The sequence below is a fragment of the Notothenia coriiceps genome, unplaced genomic scaffold (genome assembly GCF_000735185.1).
Source record: "Notothenia coriiceps isolate Sejong01 unplaced genomic scaffold, NC01 NC01_scaffold00027655, whole genome shotgun sequence".
Classification (NCBI taxonomy): domain Eukaryota; kingdom Metazoa; phylum Chordata; class Actinopteri; order Perciformes; family Nototheniidae; genus Notothenia; species Notothenia coriiceps.
Window position 1 is genome coordinate 34,486 of NW_011360356.1, and position 15,203 is coordinate 49,688.

General features: G+C 41.1%; 1 protein-coding gene across 1 annotated transcript in view; it reads left to right on the top strand.

Moving 5' to 3' along the window:
* Positions 1-6: 6 nt before the first annotated feature.
* Positions 7-15,203, top strand: part of sestd1 (SEC14 and spectrin domains 1) — a 23,061-nt gene continuing 7,864 nt past the window's right edge. Inside the window, exons 1-14 of the mRNA XM_010785386.1 lie at positions 7-252; positions 2,221-2,290; positions 2,651-2,756; positions 3,713-3,806; positions 3,901-4,014; positions 7,655-7,768; positions 7,883-7,977; positions 8,366-8,421; positions 9,252-9,317; positions 10,309-10,466; positions 12,627-12,749; positions 12,938-13,132; positions 13,437-13,551; positions 13,644-13,809. Of these exons, the coding sequence (XP_010783688.1) occupies positions 2,221-2,290; positions 2,651-2,756; positions 3,713-3,806; positions 3,901-4,014; positions 7,655-7,768; positions 7,883-7,977; positions 8,366-8,421; positions 9,252-9,317; positions 10,309-10,466; positions 12,627-12,749; positions 12,938-13,132; positions 13,437-13,551; positions 13,644-13,809 (1,472 nt within the window). The 5' untranslated portion in view covers positions 7-252. The remainder of the gene's footprint in view (positions 253-2,220; positions 2,291-2,650; positions 2,757-3,712; positions 3,807-3,900; positions 4,015-7,654; positions 7,769-7,882; positions 7,978-8,365; positions 8,422-9,251; positions 9,318-10,308; positions 10,467-12,626; positions 12,750-12,937; positions 13,133-13,436; positions 13,552-13,643; positions 13,810-15,203) is intronic.

The window sequence follows — 15,203 nt, forward strand, 5'->3', positions numbered from 1 at the left end:
AGAGCAGCAAACCCAACCGCCTGCTCCCTGTGTTTCCACTGTTGTTCAAAACCAACGCAGAGCAAACTGATGTCCTCAGTGTTCAATTGAAAATAGATTGAATATCTCCTGATAAACCAAAACGGAGAGGAAGAGGGGGAGGAAGAGGAGAGGAAGAGCTATTGGGGAGGAGAAGAGACACGGGAGGGAAAAAAAGGAGGAGGACGTGGAGTAAAAATCGGAACAGGATAATGCTGCAGATTTGACTGAAAGGTAAGAAAATGCGACGGATCAATACTGATAGATGATGGATCCCAAAGTTGTCTATACGGAGTTGATTTAGGTTTAAGGTGAGGGATGTTTGAGCCGCAGCAACCGCAGCCCGCAGCTGCTGAATGTAGGTCATTGTGTCTGTGGGCCGAGCCGAACCAGGCCGAGACCAACCGAGCCCAGCCGGACCGTCCTGCAGCTGCAGCGAGGCCGCAGGCAGGCTGGGGAGGAAGAGGAGGAAGAGGAGGATGAAGCCTGCTGCAGGACTGGTGCTGCAGTGGGGGTCATTCATCATCCTAAATACTTCCAATATTCCCCTATTACTAATGTGGGCGTAGGGATGATGATGGGAACTTGTCCCAAATAATGGGATTTCAGTTTAGCTGAATAGTCGAAAACAACAATGAAAATAAGTAAACATTACGAAATATTTAACTCCATGAAAACTTGGATTTATATTGTATTTGAGTATTCGCTATTACATCAAATGTTTCTGACCAGAAAAGTGACATTTAGAGTTAAACTTTCTGGAGGAAAAACATTTGTTATTAATAAATAATAACTTAAGTCTAAAATACTTTGCTTCTTCTGGGGGTGTGGCTGTTCAGATGTGATGGGAAACATAAAGTAACATCTCTTGTAAAACAATTCTCCTCATATTTAATTTTAAACATTGCTAAATAGTGATTGCTGCACTTTATAATGTGACATCTTTTAAGAGAGTTTATTATGTTTCCTAATGTAGGTTGTTATTTTTACAAAGTATGTTCCTACATAGCACAAACAAGTATGTCATACAGAATTATAATAATTAACATAAAGTACTCTAAAACACATGCATTAGCCCACCACAGGCTGCATTGCTTGTAACTTAATAGGATGTTACTATTTTAAGCTTGTAAAAGCTTTTCCAAAGATCAGACACTTCAGACAATTGAGAAGAGGACATACACAAAAAGACTGCCTTTACTTTTGTGAAATAAACAACACTTTGGCAACTTTTGTTCGACTCTGGTTTTCAGAGGCATGAAGTAAAAAGGAGCTTTTAAAATGATTGGAAAACGAAACAATACAAACACGAAGGCCACAAATGGACTCCAAATAAGGGGATTAGTTTTGGATTTGTGCTAAATCATCTAGCATGCACTGTTTCAATGGCTTTGTCACACAAAAGTGTGTCAGGATAAGATTAGGATTTTTATATTATTAATAATTAAATAGATTAAGTATACACGTGCATATACAATGTATAATGTATCAAGCACATAGTAAGAAATAAAGTATAACAAAAAGAGGTTTAAATGTCTGTTAAATATGAAGCTGTTAGCTTAGCATAAAGACGTAAAACAGGGGAAAACAGCTCGCCTGTCTTCTAACTTTCAGAGCATTGTATAAGAAACTATACTGTGTTTATAAACCAGATTATATTATTGAATGATACAAATGAAAACACTAGTAATTCAAACCAAGTACAGAGAGAAGTCAGAAACATACGTATCTGTAAAAATAGAAACATTTCTGCATTGCTTTCAAATTCAAACTAGAGTTGCAACTAACAATTATTTCATCACCACTTAATCTGATGATTATTTCACTAAAATTAAACATTAAATCAACATAAATGCAAACTCACTGACCGCTCTGATGAAACAGACTGATCTGCTGGGAGAAGTGCCAGAGGACAGAAAATCCTTATGGAAAATCACTGAGCTGAGCTCGACATAATATTCCTATAATACTACTGCTGGGGTCTGTGGTTTATCTGTGCTGCTACAGAGTGTATTAGGGACCCATTTATAGTTTATTCATCTCTTATTATAAGGCTGATATACTCCTTTTGACCTACAACGTATTTGCATCTTAGCAGTAACTAACACTGGAATTTCTAACTGATATGATAACTTGAAAAATATTGATAGTTAAAGAAATGTAAACCTTTCCTTTAAGAAGCCTTTTGTATGTGTGTTTCAGATGTCCAAGGTAAATGCGGAAGCGACCACCATGCTCCCCCTCCTCAAGAAGAAGCTGGCGTTTCTGTCGGGTAAAACACACACACAACATTCAAATCTTTTCTCAATTGTTTTGCATTTCTATTCATTCCATTTAAAGCTGGTATTTCTGAACAGTTGCAGATACTGCTAAGGCTTCACTCATGTTGTTAGTATTATACTATTGGTGTAACTCCAATCGTGGCTCTGAAGGGTTGTTTTTCGATGTGTGATATAAAGATTCCCCCTAGATCCAGAGTGCTGTGAAGTCAGATACTCTAAATGTATTGAAAAAGCATAGATGTTATCGGTTCCAAAATTCAAACCTGTTTTTATTTACAGAAATACCCTGCTTCAATCAATACTTGGTGTCTTTAAAAAACTTAATTTCATGGTGTTCTGTATCTCTTTAGGGGGGAAAGACCGGCGCAGTGGTCTGATCCTGACCATCCCTCTCAGCTCAGATCAGACCAGCATGGAGGAGCTCAGCGCCACACTGGACTACCTGCTCAGCATCCCCACACACACACACACACACACACACACACACACACACACACACACACACACACACACACACACACACACACACACACTCACACACACACACACTCACAGACACACTCACAGACACACACTCACACATCAGTGACACTCTGGTAGTAAGTCTCTGTTAACAAAATGTTTCATCTCAGTTTGAATGTCTCTGGAACTGTTTGGTGTCGACCTGTCACTGAGGAGCTGCTGGATCTTCTCTGTATCTTGGCAACAGTGTTTAAATCCAGTATGTTCTCTGTAACTGTAAAAGGCTTAAAAGATGATTCCAGATTATCACAACTTGGTTTTTATCGTATTGGCCCTAATATGAGGGGACCCTGATTATAAGATAACCCCTCCCCTTCCAACAGCTGTTTTTTGAGGATACAACACTTTCAGACCAGTCCTGTCTGGGACAAAAAGGCTGCATCCTTTGACGACTGTTATCAAATAAATTAAAACTATAAAACACTTATGGCAAACATATTTTATTTTTAAGTGACACACTCACTGTCTCCTGTTGTCGATGCCTCTGGTTGTTTGTATTCCTAAGTCCTTTTCTTGAGCTCCACATCATGACGGGCTCTGGCAGTCGTACTTTTTGGCAGCTTGTCAGATTTTATGTTAAATGTCTGCAGTAAAAATGTCAACACAAGCTTTTCAAACTCGTTAATGCTTGTCAGGAATGTTTTTCTTCCAGAACATGTTATCAAAGCTGTTTTAAAACGCCTTTAGATTATACTGGGCTTCATAAAAACAAGACAAATATAAGTCTGAAAGAGATGTACACATTCAGAAGAGAAGAAATACAACAAACTCTTACACTTTAAATCAGTTTCCACGGGCAACCCAAATACTGCATGAACAAGAAACTATATGTAAATGTGTGTGCTTTTCAGAGTTTAATTAATATCCTCGTATAATAATTTTTTTTCTCTCAGTGTAAAGTGTAAAGCTCGAGGTTTCACCGTTATCGTGGACGGACGAAAGTCTCAGTGGAACATCGTGAAGACTGTGGTGCTCATGTTGCAGGTACAAACCCGTAATATGGATCCAATAAATGACTTTATTACGTTATCAGGATGTTTTAAAGCTGAGGATGCTAATGCTTTTGATGTTGTTTCAGAATGTGATCCCTGCCGAGGTGTCGCTGGTCTGCGTGGTGAAGCCAGATGAATTCTGGGATAAAAAGGTCACGCACTTCTGCTTCTGGAAAGAGAAAGACCGACTGGGCTTTGAGGTGAGTTTCTGAGCTGGTTTACGCTATACTGTTTCAGGTTTCCTTTTCACTCACTGAGCGCTTGCTCTCGTGTTGAGAGGTAACTGATAGGAGTTAGAGGTCTTTGTGGTGCTGTTTTTCCAGACTGCGAAAGGCACACTCTCAGAGGTTTTCCCAGTCTGTGGAACATCTTATTGTAAGTCACTTTGGATACAAGCGTCAGTTAAATGCAATGTAATAATAATAAAAGAGATTTTGGTACATTTGTTAATATATTAAAGCTGTAATGAGCTCAGGTGCAGTCCGAGAAGTATCTCTGATCAACATGAAATTGTTTTGGTTGCTTCTCCCCCTTTGGGGCCTTCAATAATTCTAACTTTTATTAACCAATGTGAGGTTTGAGTGTGAGGTTTGTCTCTGTGTTTCCACAGTGTTTTACAAACTGTGACTTCCCAGATATACACTATCTAATAAAAAGGCTTCAGGAATGCTAGTATGACATTTAGGCCATTGACGGGCCGGTTCGTCATTTATATCCAGATGTGAAACCTCAAACTACTTGAATTCTTTGCAGCTAAGTTTGCTACTTTGGGATATGCATACATGGAAATAGTGGAGCTGATATTTTTAAATGTCTTTCATGTCTTTCAGGCTGAATCCAGGTGCATGCTGAAAAGCACACAAGCCTGACCCAAAATAGGCATTTGTTCCAATGCTCTTTTTTTCTTTCAACTTATTTCAGCTTTACCCGTGTCTTAACAAGTTGCTGAGAAATCTTTTGGCAACGTTTTGGTGTTTTATTGCAGTTCTGAACAGACTCACTGAAGGCGAGATGAACTGCCTGCTGTCATGGAGAGAAGCAGTTTGAAAAACCCAGTTCTTGTTCTAGCTTTGAAACAACCTAAGAGACAAACAGACCGTCTGTTTGGTCCAACACACCCAAACACACATCTACACACACACAAATACCGGAATTGTATTTGTTACTTGATATCAATCCGAGACAGAGTGAGCCAGTTATGATAACCTTGAACGCCATTAACTGTCTTGAGTGCTGCTGGAAACCTGAGCCAGGGTCGATGGAGTGTGTGTGTGTGTCCGTGTCTGTGTCCGTGTGTGTGTCCGTGTGTGTCTGTGTGATTGTCGGCCAATCCGCCTCCTCTATTACAACAGATGGTTTTACCGACGGAGATCAGGAGTCGCTGTGACCCAGATTTCCACAGCCATGTTGGCTCAATAGTTGTTGCCACGGTAACTGGAGCAAGTTAGTGGGTGTGAAGCAACTTGAAAGTTGCCGCTCATTATAGATAATCCATCTCAGGCAACATTTAGATGACTTTATTAATTTCAAGTCAATGTAGGGTTCTCATTGTGTGCTGAGAGCAGAGACTGTTACGAAGACTGTCCCTGATGGTGCTTTCAAGGACACAATAATAATAATAATAATAATAATAATAATACTTTTTATTTATATAGAGCTTTTTTAAACACTCCTTTTTAAAAGAAAAACATTTCATACAAATAATGGAAACCTAAGAGGCAATATTATGAATAAGAAAAAAGGTAGCGGTACAAAAGTCATCAAAAGCGTTAATGTTAAGTTTTATGATTGATTCAACTATATATATTTTTTGAAAGATGAAATGCTTTAATTAATCATGTGCTCAGATTGAGGTTGTTATTTAAATCAGTTTGAGTGGTCACCATCCACACACACACACACACACACACACATACACATACACATACACATACACATACACATACATACACATACACATACAGAGGGAGATTCAAGTGTTGAAATGTGACTCATCCCAACTATGGAGGGTGTGTGGATGTCACAGAGGGGTGTGTGGCCTACAGCTGCTCTAAAGTCTTGCCTTACATTTAAATAAACACACACGCATACAAGTCCAATTCCTGTGACAGCATCTGCTGACAGCTAGAAACCAGCTCACTGCCAGCTGTCTGACTTTCCAAGTTTATTTGCAAAGCAACCTTTTATACAAGTGCAGTTCAAAGTAAAGATAATATGAAGGGACAGAAACATACAGTATGTTTAAATGCCTTAATTTTAAGGGAAACTTAGATGTTTGTTTTTTTGTAAAACCTCAGATCAACTCGCCGGCTGTTCATGACCATTGAACGCTCTATGTCCAGATTTAGAATCGCTCTGAGAAACTACAAGAACGTTTGTCTCGTGATCCAATAACTTAATAAGTAGGGCTGCTCGATTATGGCAAAAATCATTATCTCGATTATTTGGGTCAATAATTGTAATTGCAATTATTAAATGCGATTATTCATTGACTTTGAAAACATCAATTTATTGGAGAAACAGTTTTTAACAGTTGATTACCCTGAACTTTAAGTATAATTCAACTGAAAAACCAAAACAAAAAATTTATTAAAAAAAAGAAAGTAATAATTAAAAAAAAAAACGTTTTATTGCGATTACGTTGTTTTCGTAATCGTTGCAAACCATAATCGTAATCGCGATTAAAATACGATTAATTGAGCAGCCCTAGACTGAAGCAACTCTAGATAATAAATCTGTGATCAGCACTGGTATGAACAGCTGGTATAAAACATCTAAGAAAGAAGAACACTTAACCTTTGTTTTACGTGTCAGAACTTAGAAAGAACCAGAAGAAACTGAGTTTGAAGGAGTCTCTGTGTGCTTCTTTATTGCTGACTGCAGTGACTCCTAGGTCTTAAGAAAACAAGGGGCTATAATTATGTCTCCCTCCCTGAAATACTGAACCGGCCAATAGCAGCGCTCCAGAGGTGACGTGCCTGAGGTGCATTACAGCTTCATGCATGGGATCCTCACCTCCCTCATGACTCTTTCTGCCCCTAAAGGAACTGCTTTGAAGACACGGGACTCTTTATGCACAGCAGCACTCAACCTTCATATATCTGTAACAGTGTTAAAGAAAAAGACCTGAACCCTAGGGTTAGGAGGAATACAGAATTGTAAGTTTTACATTAAACTTTGAAATCTGCGCTGGAAAACTAAAAATGGTCAAATATATTTTTCTATCAAATGTCAAAACCAAGAAAAAAACTGTGATTTGATATGATGCCCGTATCGCCCAGCCCTACTGGCACCCATATTACTGCCACTCCAATTACACCAATTATAGATCCTTCGTGGCGTCAGGGCGTCTCAGAGTTTGACATAATAATAAGAAGCGTTTTCCCCAAAAACATGATCTCCGACCTCAGTTTTTGGGTCACTTGGCTGGAGGACATAGAGGCAAGGAAGCATAAATTACAGACTGAAAAGCAACCATTGTCCAACGTTAGCCATTATGACTACCCATCCAACATTAAATATGCTTTAGTATATTAAATCATGCAGGAAGAATGGTTCTAAAAGATTTCCCCGACATGTCATCAATATTAATATATGCTTGGATTTGTTTTTCATTGTCCTTCAAACCTATTATTTTATTTCACAGTGTAGATTAAAGACATATTCTCAAATCATTAAATGATATAGATGTTTAATAAATTACAGTCGTACTTTCTGTGAATATCTGATTGTTTTTCTGCTAATCTGTCATGTCATAACCTCTTTCATGCTGTGTTTGTATTGTTTTGTCTCTGTTACACTTAATGATCAACATTTTAATTGTACTCTCCTTCCTGTCAGGTGATCCTGGTTTCGGCCAATAAGCTGACTCGTTACATTGAACCGTGCCAGCTAACGGACGACTTTGGAGGAAGTTTGGACTATGACCACAACGACTGGCTGAACAAGAGACTGGTGAGTATTTCATTTGAGATAAACGTGTGTATTTGATATTTGAATTGCCCAATTAGGTAAGCTTGTTGCTATGGTCTGGGCATGCTTGTTTATTTTCATTTTATTTGTTGTCAGGTTTTTGAGAAGTTCACTAGGGAGTCAACGTCATTGCTGGACGAGCTGTCAATCATCAACGACAGTGACAAGAGCAGTACGGTGGACAAGGAGAAGTACGCACGCACGCACGCACGCACACACACACACACACACACACACATACATACCATGTATACATAACTTCAGGGGAAATTACATTGACTTACATGCATTTCCTGGAGACTTAACCCGTAACCTAACCAAGTCTTCACCCTAAAATTAATGATTCCCCTCATGGGGCCCTCCATTTTGTCCCCATAAGGGAGGCGACTGTGTAAACAGATTTAGGTCCCCACAAGTACAGTAATGTTAGGCCACACACACACACACACACACACACACACACACACACACACACACACACACATACACATACACATACACACACATACACACACCTATAGTTTAAACTGACAAACAGTAGACAGAGTTAATCAATAGCTATGTCTCTCTCCTCTGCAGATCAGCTGACCTCGCCCTCTTGCCATCCTTCGACCCTGAGACTGTCCTTCAGACTGGTAAATATCATCGCCTCTCATTTAAGTCCCTTTCACTCACGATCATTTTACTATTTTGTCCGAAACAGATTGACCAAACCGTCCCACCACTGCAGCGTATCAGGGACACACAAATAGGGGATTTGATGGAATATATCCGCTTGACTAACTGATTTCAGCTTCAGATAAACATTGCAATACACCAAAGTGGGACACTGGATTATGGCCCTCGTAGCTTGCGTTCAAGAGCATTAGCAGGGAATCTTTTAATGACCAGTATGAACAGGAGAACTACTCACTGCCAGAAGAACCTGTTTATTGTCAAAGGAGCCCTTTACAATTGTTGTAAGACTGTTTGAACCTATCCCCTTAAGTTAACTACACAAGTATGATCTCATTTGCCCAAAAAAGACAGATTAATAAACCTAGAAATTGCTGATATAAAGCTTTTTGCATAGATTCTTCTAGTTTTAGGCACTTTTTCTGTGTTCACAACTTCTTTCCCTTGTGGTCATGGACTGTGGGTAGAGACTGAAATAATTGTGGATTCAAGCTTATTATCGGGGTCTCTTGGAGGGGAGAGGGAGGTCTGAGGTTAAGACCTGGAGCTAAATAGACACTAAGGATGGATGGATGGATGATGGATGGATGGATGATGGACGGCTGTGTTCTCCGCACTGAGCAGCCTGTGTCTGAGTGTTGGGCCGAGGTGAAAGGAGTCTTTGTTTGTGGTACCACCCTCCTCCCTCTGCAGCATGTACACAAACACTGACACATTACTGTTTCAAATGCTTTCATAACAGGCTTTTAAATCTCATACCACCCCACACACACTCTCTGTCTGTCTGCAGGTCACGAACTGCTGTCGGAGCTGCAGCAGCGTCGCTTTAACGGCACGGAAGGAGGAGGACAAGGAGGTGAGGAAGCAGCTGTCAATCATCCAGGTGTCACTGGGCTAGTGCACAGACAGACAGACGGACAGATAGATAGATCTGTATTGTTTTTATCCATTTCAGTTTTCCCAGAGTATTTCAAAGAGTACTACACTTTGACACAGTGTAATAGGCTACTTCAAAGACTGCTGGAGTATTTAATTCAATTCAAGGCTAAATTGTCACTTGCACATTAGCTACAGTGTAGATATGGCAATGAAACACTTAGTTCACAGGCTCCTCCAACAGTGCAACATATATATAGGACATAGAACAAATAAAACGGATAAAATAGTGCAAGTAGGTTCTGTTTAAGGATGGTGTGACAGTCGCCTCTTTTTCTGTGTCTGTGACCCTGACCTTGTCCCCCAGCATCAGATTGGACCTCACTAATGCCTTGTGTCTGAACTGGAGATAATCTCTGCAGACAATAGGGCAGGGAACACTACTCAATACCTTTTTAGGTATGGACAAAAATAACCCAAGAGCACATTTAATCCAGCCTCTCCAGTCAAACAATACCTGCATACGATCCTTTTAGTACTCAAATAATTACTATTTGTATGGTTTAGCTCGCAGTTGAGCTCAGTTTAAGGGGACTGGTATCGATACCAGTTTGAGCATTTTGTTTTACGATACCAAGCCCCAGCATCCAGTTCAAATCTGGTAGAAAGCCTGCATCTAGAAAAGTGGAGACTGATATAGCAGCAGATGAATGCCCATGATTTAAGAACGGCATTAACAATCCTGTAAGGCTGCAATGTTCAGTGTCCAGATACATGTAGAGGTTACGTCTTTTTTATGAGACGGACATCTAGATCACTTGGTTAACAAATAGTTTAATTTAAAATATTACAATTGATTGCCCTGAATAGCATGTACCGTTTTGTACATTTAGACTAAAGATAAGAAGATGTCCAGGGCTATCACCCCCACAGGACTCCTGCCTGACCTCTCTCTGACCTTTGACCCCCAGGTCCAGCATGGTGTCCCATGGACGAGGAGCTGCTGGCTCAGCCTCAGGTGATGAAGCTGCTGGACTCGCTCAGGGAGCAGTACACCAGATACCAGGAGCTCTGCAGGCAGCGAAACAAGCGCACCCAGCTGGACGAAATCCACGCCAAAGTCATGCAGGTAACACACACACACACACACACACACACACACACACACACACACACACACACACACACACACACACACACAGGAACAGGTATATGGACAGCTGTGAGCTTGGGTCCCCATCTGTTAATGATTGTCAACATGCAGTTCAACCTCATTTGTTGGCCAGAATCTCATTTTGAGGTTTTCTTTTTCAACCTTTGGGGATGTGTCATGATTTTGTTTTGTTTTATGCAAAATTCAGCAAGACTTAAACATGACTGAGATGGTAGGTGGATTTTTTTTAACCTCTTAGGCAGAGCTATCGACTAGTTTTTTCCCTTGTGTCCCGTCTGTGTTTTGCACATGTAGACAAATCAATGTGCAAGTTGCTCAAGATGTAGATCCCTATCTAATGAACTATAATTGGTGGATACTTTCTGTGTGTATGATTCAGAAACAAGTGTAGTAAAATGATATTTATTTGGAAAGCTGTGGCAGCTTTTCCCAAATTAAAGGTTATTTGCTTGTTTTCCCAATTCTCTACAACACACTGTAGAACCAACCTAAATCTATTGTATTGAAGTTAGCTGCTGGCTGTAGCTTCATATCTATTGGACAGCTATTTGGAATATGCCAGTCTCCTTATCTAACTCTCCTCCAAGTCTGTTTCTCTAATCTCAAACTCTTGCTTTTATAATGTTCACTGCTCCTAATACAGCTCTTGAAAGTACAGTTCATGTTCCCAATCATTGTAGAAATGTATAATTGCGACCTTTACATCTGTAGACTTAGACGCAGATTTGACTCCCTCAGTATTTAAGTCCTTTGCTCTGATTCTTTTATCATCCAGTCTTTGACCTTTGACCCTCAAACACAGTGTCAGTGAGCAGCACTTAAGTAGAAATAGACTATATTGTAGTTACTGGGGCTCCCGCAGCCGCAGGGGCTGATGGGTAACACCAACGTCTTGGAAATAAGCCTGGGGTTGCCATGGGAACCACAGCACGTCGGTCTACAGCCTGAAGGGCTTGTTGGGGTGGGGGGGTTGTTGGCGGTGGCCTAGTTCTGTATCATATTTGTCTGTTTGTTTGTTCTTTAAGGCATCACTGACCTGATAAATACAATTACATCATGACACTGGCGCACACATCTGGAAAGTTCCAGATGTTCATGTACTGTATTATACAATTGTGAACATTTGAACTCATAAGGAAATCACTGAATTAGATTCCATTTTGTAATGAACAAACACACCATTTAAAGAAAAAACCATATAAAGTCCACAGGACATGAGGTAACTAGCAAACGAGGCACATTCACAGATTGTTCACAATAAGCTTTAATTAACATTCTAAACATTGGGGAAAATACAAACATTTTTAAGTATAGAATAAATAACAGTAACATTCATGCTCGTGCAAAGAACAGGGAGACCATATACAGTATGTGTAAAGAGAGTCTTTGTGTTTTGAAAGCATTTACTAGGAAGAGAGAGACTGACAAAGGACACATTCACAGGCATTTTGGGAAATGTAGGCACCAGTGTTTTGAGTTGAGGAGGTCTGTGTGGTCTGAAATCATTCCTAGCCCTCACATGCTTCAGCTCTATATCAATGTTCCATTTCAATTTTTTCTTTTCAGTTAAACATGATGTAATATGTTGATGTATTTGTGGAAAACATAAACGGGTGGGACTCGGGTAAAGTGGTTTTGACAGAAACTATTTATAACAGCAAATATCAATGGGCAGTGACCATGAAAGGAAATAATACATGTTGTGATGGGATGTCATGTTGGATATTCTGCAGCCATCAGAGACATGCAGAGCCTCAGAGCCCCCTGCTGGTCGCTCTGCTGAACTGCAGTCCACAGACTAGAGAGTTCCTCTCAGTAGAGATTTGACACGTCATAGTGGTAATCAAATGAGTTGCTTTAGTTTTAGAATCTTGTTTGGTGCACGTTTGCTCCATAGACTGTATAGGTTCGCTCACATGTCATGTCTTACTGGTCAAAGCGTGTGGAAATAACTGCATTTATAGCTTTTTGATTGTTTGAAGGTTTCTCAATCAAAGTGCATTTTGTGAGTCATAGTTAACTGTTCATATTACATTGTAATCTTCACATGCTCTCTTATCCTTTTTAAGAGATCACTAAGTCTGTATTGTCTGTTTTCTGTTTTCTTCATCTCAGGTGGTCACCTGGCTGCAGGGTCCAGGTTCAGAGCTGTTGAAGACTCAGCAGGCGATCGGAGACTCAATGCGGGCGGCTCAGACTCTGCAGCAGAAACACGAGGAGATCGAGAGCCAGCACAGTGTAAGGCAACATATCAAAAATGTACATACGAACATATACGAATGAATGAATGAGATTTGGGGTCAACACAGTTCTGAGTGGAGTTTGATGCTGTCTGTAGTATGGACTTTAATTGGACTGCTATATTCTTGGCTAGGTGACTGGTGGTAAATGTAGGCATTGTGCTGACTGTTTGTATTTTTGTACAGGAATGGTTTGCAGTGTACGTGGAGTTGAACCAGCAGATTGCTGCCTTGCTCAGTGCCGGGGAAGAGGAGGAGGTGGTGGAGCTGAAGGCGCTGCAGCAGCAACTGAGCGACGTGTGCTACCAGCAGGCCGCTCAGCTGGAGTGCAGACAGAACGTCCTGCAGGCAGCGCAGGGCTTCCACACCACCACACAGGAGGTAACACACACACACACACACACACACACACACACACACACACACACACACACACACACACACACACACACACACACACACACACACACACACACACACACACCCCCCACACACAAACACACACACACTTTGTATCAGCTGCTGTTCGTACTGGATGTTTCGTACTGGAAACAAATTTAGGAAAAAAAACACTATTCCAATAAAAGAGGAAACTAAAGCCAGAACATTTCCGGATGAATCTGAATGTGGGCAAGTGGCTACAGATGTATTCTGAGTAATCAAAGCTCTGTGTCTTTCCCTGCAGTTGTCCCAGCTGTTGGACGGTCTTCTGGGCATGCTCTGTGCTGATGTGGCTCCAGCTGACGGAGCTTCAATTCAACAAAATCTCAAACTGTTGGAGGAGAAGCTGCAAACTGTCGGTTCGTGCTCTGACTGATGAGGCTTGTCGTCCAAAATACTAATGTTTTGTTGTTGTTTTAAAGAATATTTACATCTCCCTTTATCAATACAGAGGCAGGTCTAACTTCTCTGCGTCAGAAGGGGGCGCAGTTGATGGAGCAGATGTGCACGCAGGCTCCGTGGCCCCTGGAGGAGACGGAGAGTCCAGCTGGAGAACAGCAGGACAACGTGCAGCACATCCAGGGTGTGATGGAGGAGATGCAGCTCCGCAAGCAGAGGTACCTTTCTTCTTACGGCCCATCCACACGGCGGCGTGCGTTGAAGCTTCTGCCCATTCACTTTGAATGGGGTGACATCACGCTTTGCCGAACTGCATTGTGGTTCCGTCGCTTCGCTTTGCTCGCTTCAAAAGTAGAGCAATGTTCTACTTTTGAAGCTTCAACAGAAGCGTCAGCCAATCAAATCATATGCCAGTACAAGCGCTAGCCAATCAAACCGTGTGTCCGGGGCGGGAGATTCATGTAATTGGTTGTTGGTCGAGCTTCAGACACGCCCACCGGCAAGCTTCAACGCACACCACCGTGTGGATGCTGCGTTAGCCATGAGGGACTTCATTTATTATTTAAAGATGGAATTCACTGTATATCTACTACTGATCTTTATGACCAGATTCTAGCACCTGGAAACTCCAGCATGCATTTTGCTAGAATTCTAGAAACTATAGCTCCCATAAGTCCTTCTTTACTTTGTTTACAGATCAATAATCAATAAAACAAATGTTATTTACAGTAAACAACACTTTACAAACGACTTGGTTTCAAAACAAAACCAAAAGCCTAGAACAGCAGTATAGCATTTGTTTCTTTACATTGTTCGCTGCAGAGTTTAAATCAACTTTTATTTGTGTAACATTAACTTTAAAGAGCATCTTGCAGGTTTTTTTTTTTTCTACATTTATGCTTAAACTTGCTTGAAAATTAAAATTAAAAAAGTGAATGTAGGATTTGATATGTTTTACGAGACATAAGGGCAGGAATTCAGAGGGAAAGGAGCAATTTTGAGCTCTGCTCTTAAAAACTGCTTTTTTTTAAGGTCATACGCGTCATATTACATCACACAGGGGACACATCTCCGCTCTCTGAACGCGGGTATAGTTAGTAGTTGCGTTGAGTTGAGCGGTTGTGTTTTAGTGAGCTGGTATTTTTCGGTAGTTTTACATTGTATTTCACCATTTGTAATCATGGTGCAGTATTGTGTTTGTGCAGGTTGCACAAATACCAGCCTGTCAGGACAGCGAGTCCACAGTAAAAAGGACCGGAGCTAGCGTTCGTTCCCGGGTGCGTTGTGCATCCAGCTCCCTGCAGCACATACTCTCCACAGCTTTATCAGGAAACCGTATTACTTCTCTCTCCCACCCCTTCGCTGCTCTCTCTCTCTCCCCTCCGGTACACGGCACCGTAAGACATAGTGTGGAGTTGCATTAGGTAACGCTGTGGTGGCTGTACTGCTCCAGCCGTCTCCTTTGTGTTTGTTTGTTTCCCCCTGTCTGTGTTGTTTGTGTGGGCGTGGTGGCTGTCACTCCTGGCTCCTGGCTCAACCTCCACTCACCTGCTGCAATCAGCTGTGCACCCTCCCCGACTACACACCTGCTTTCCATCAAGCCATTTACAAC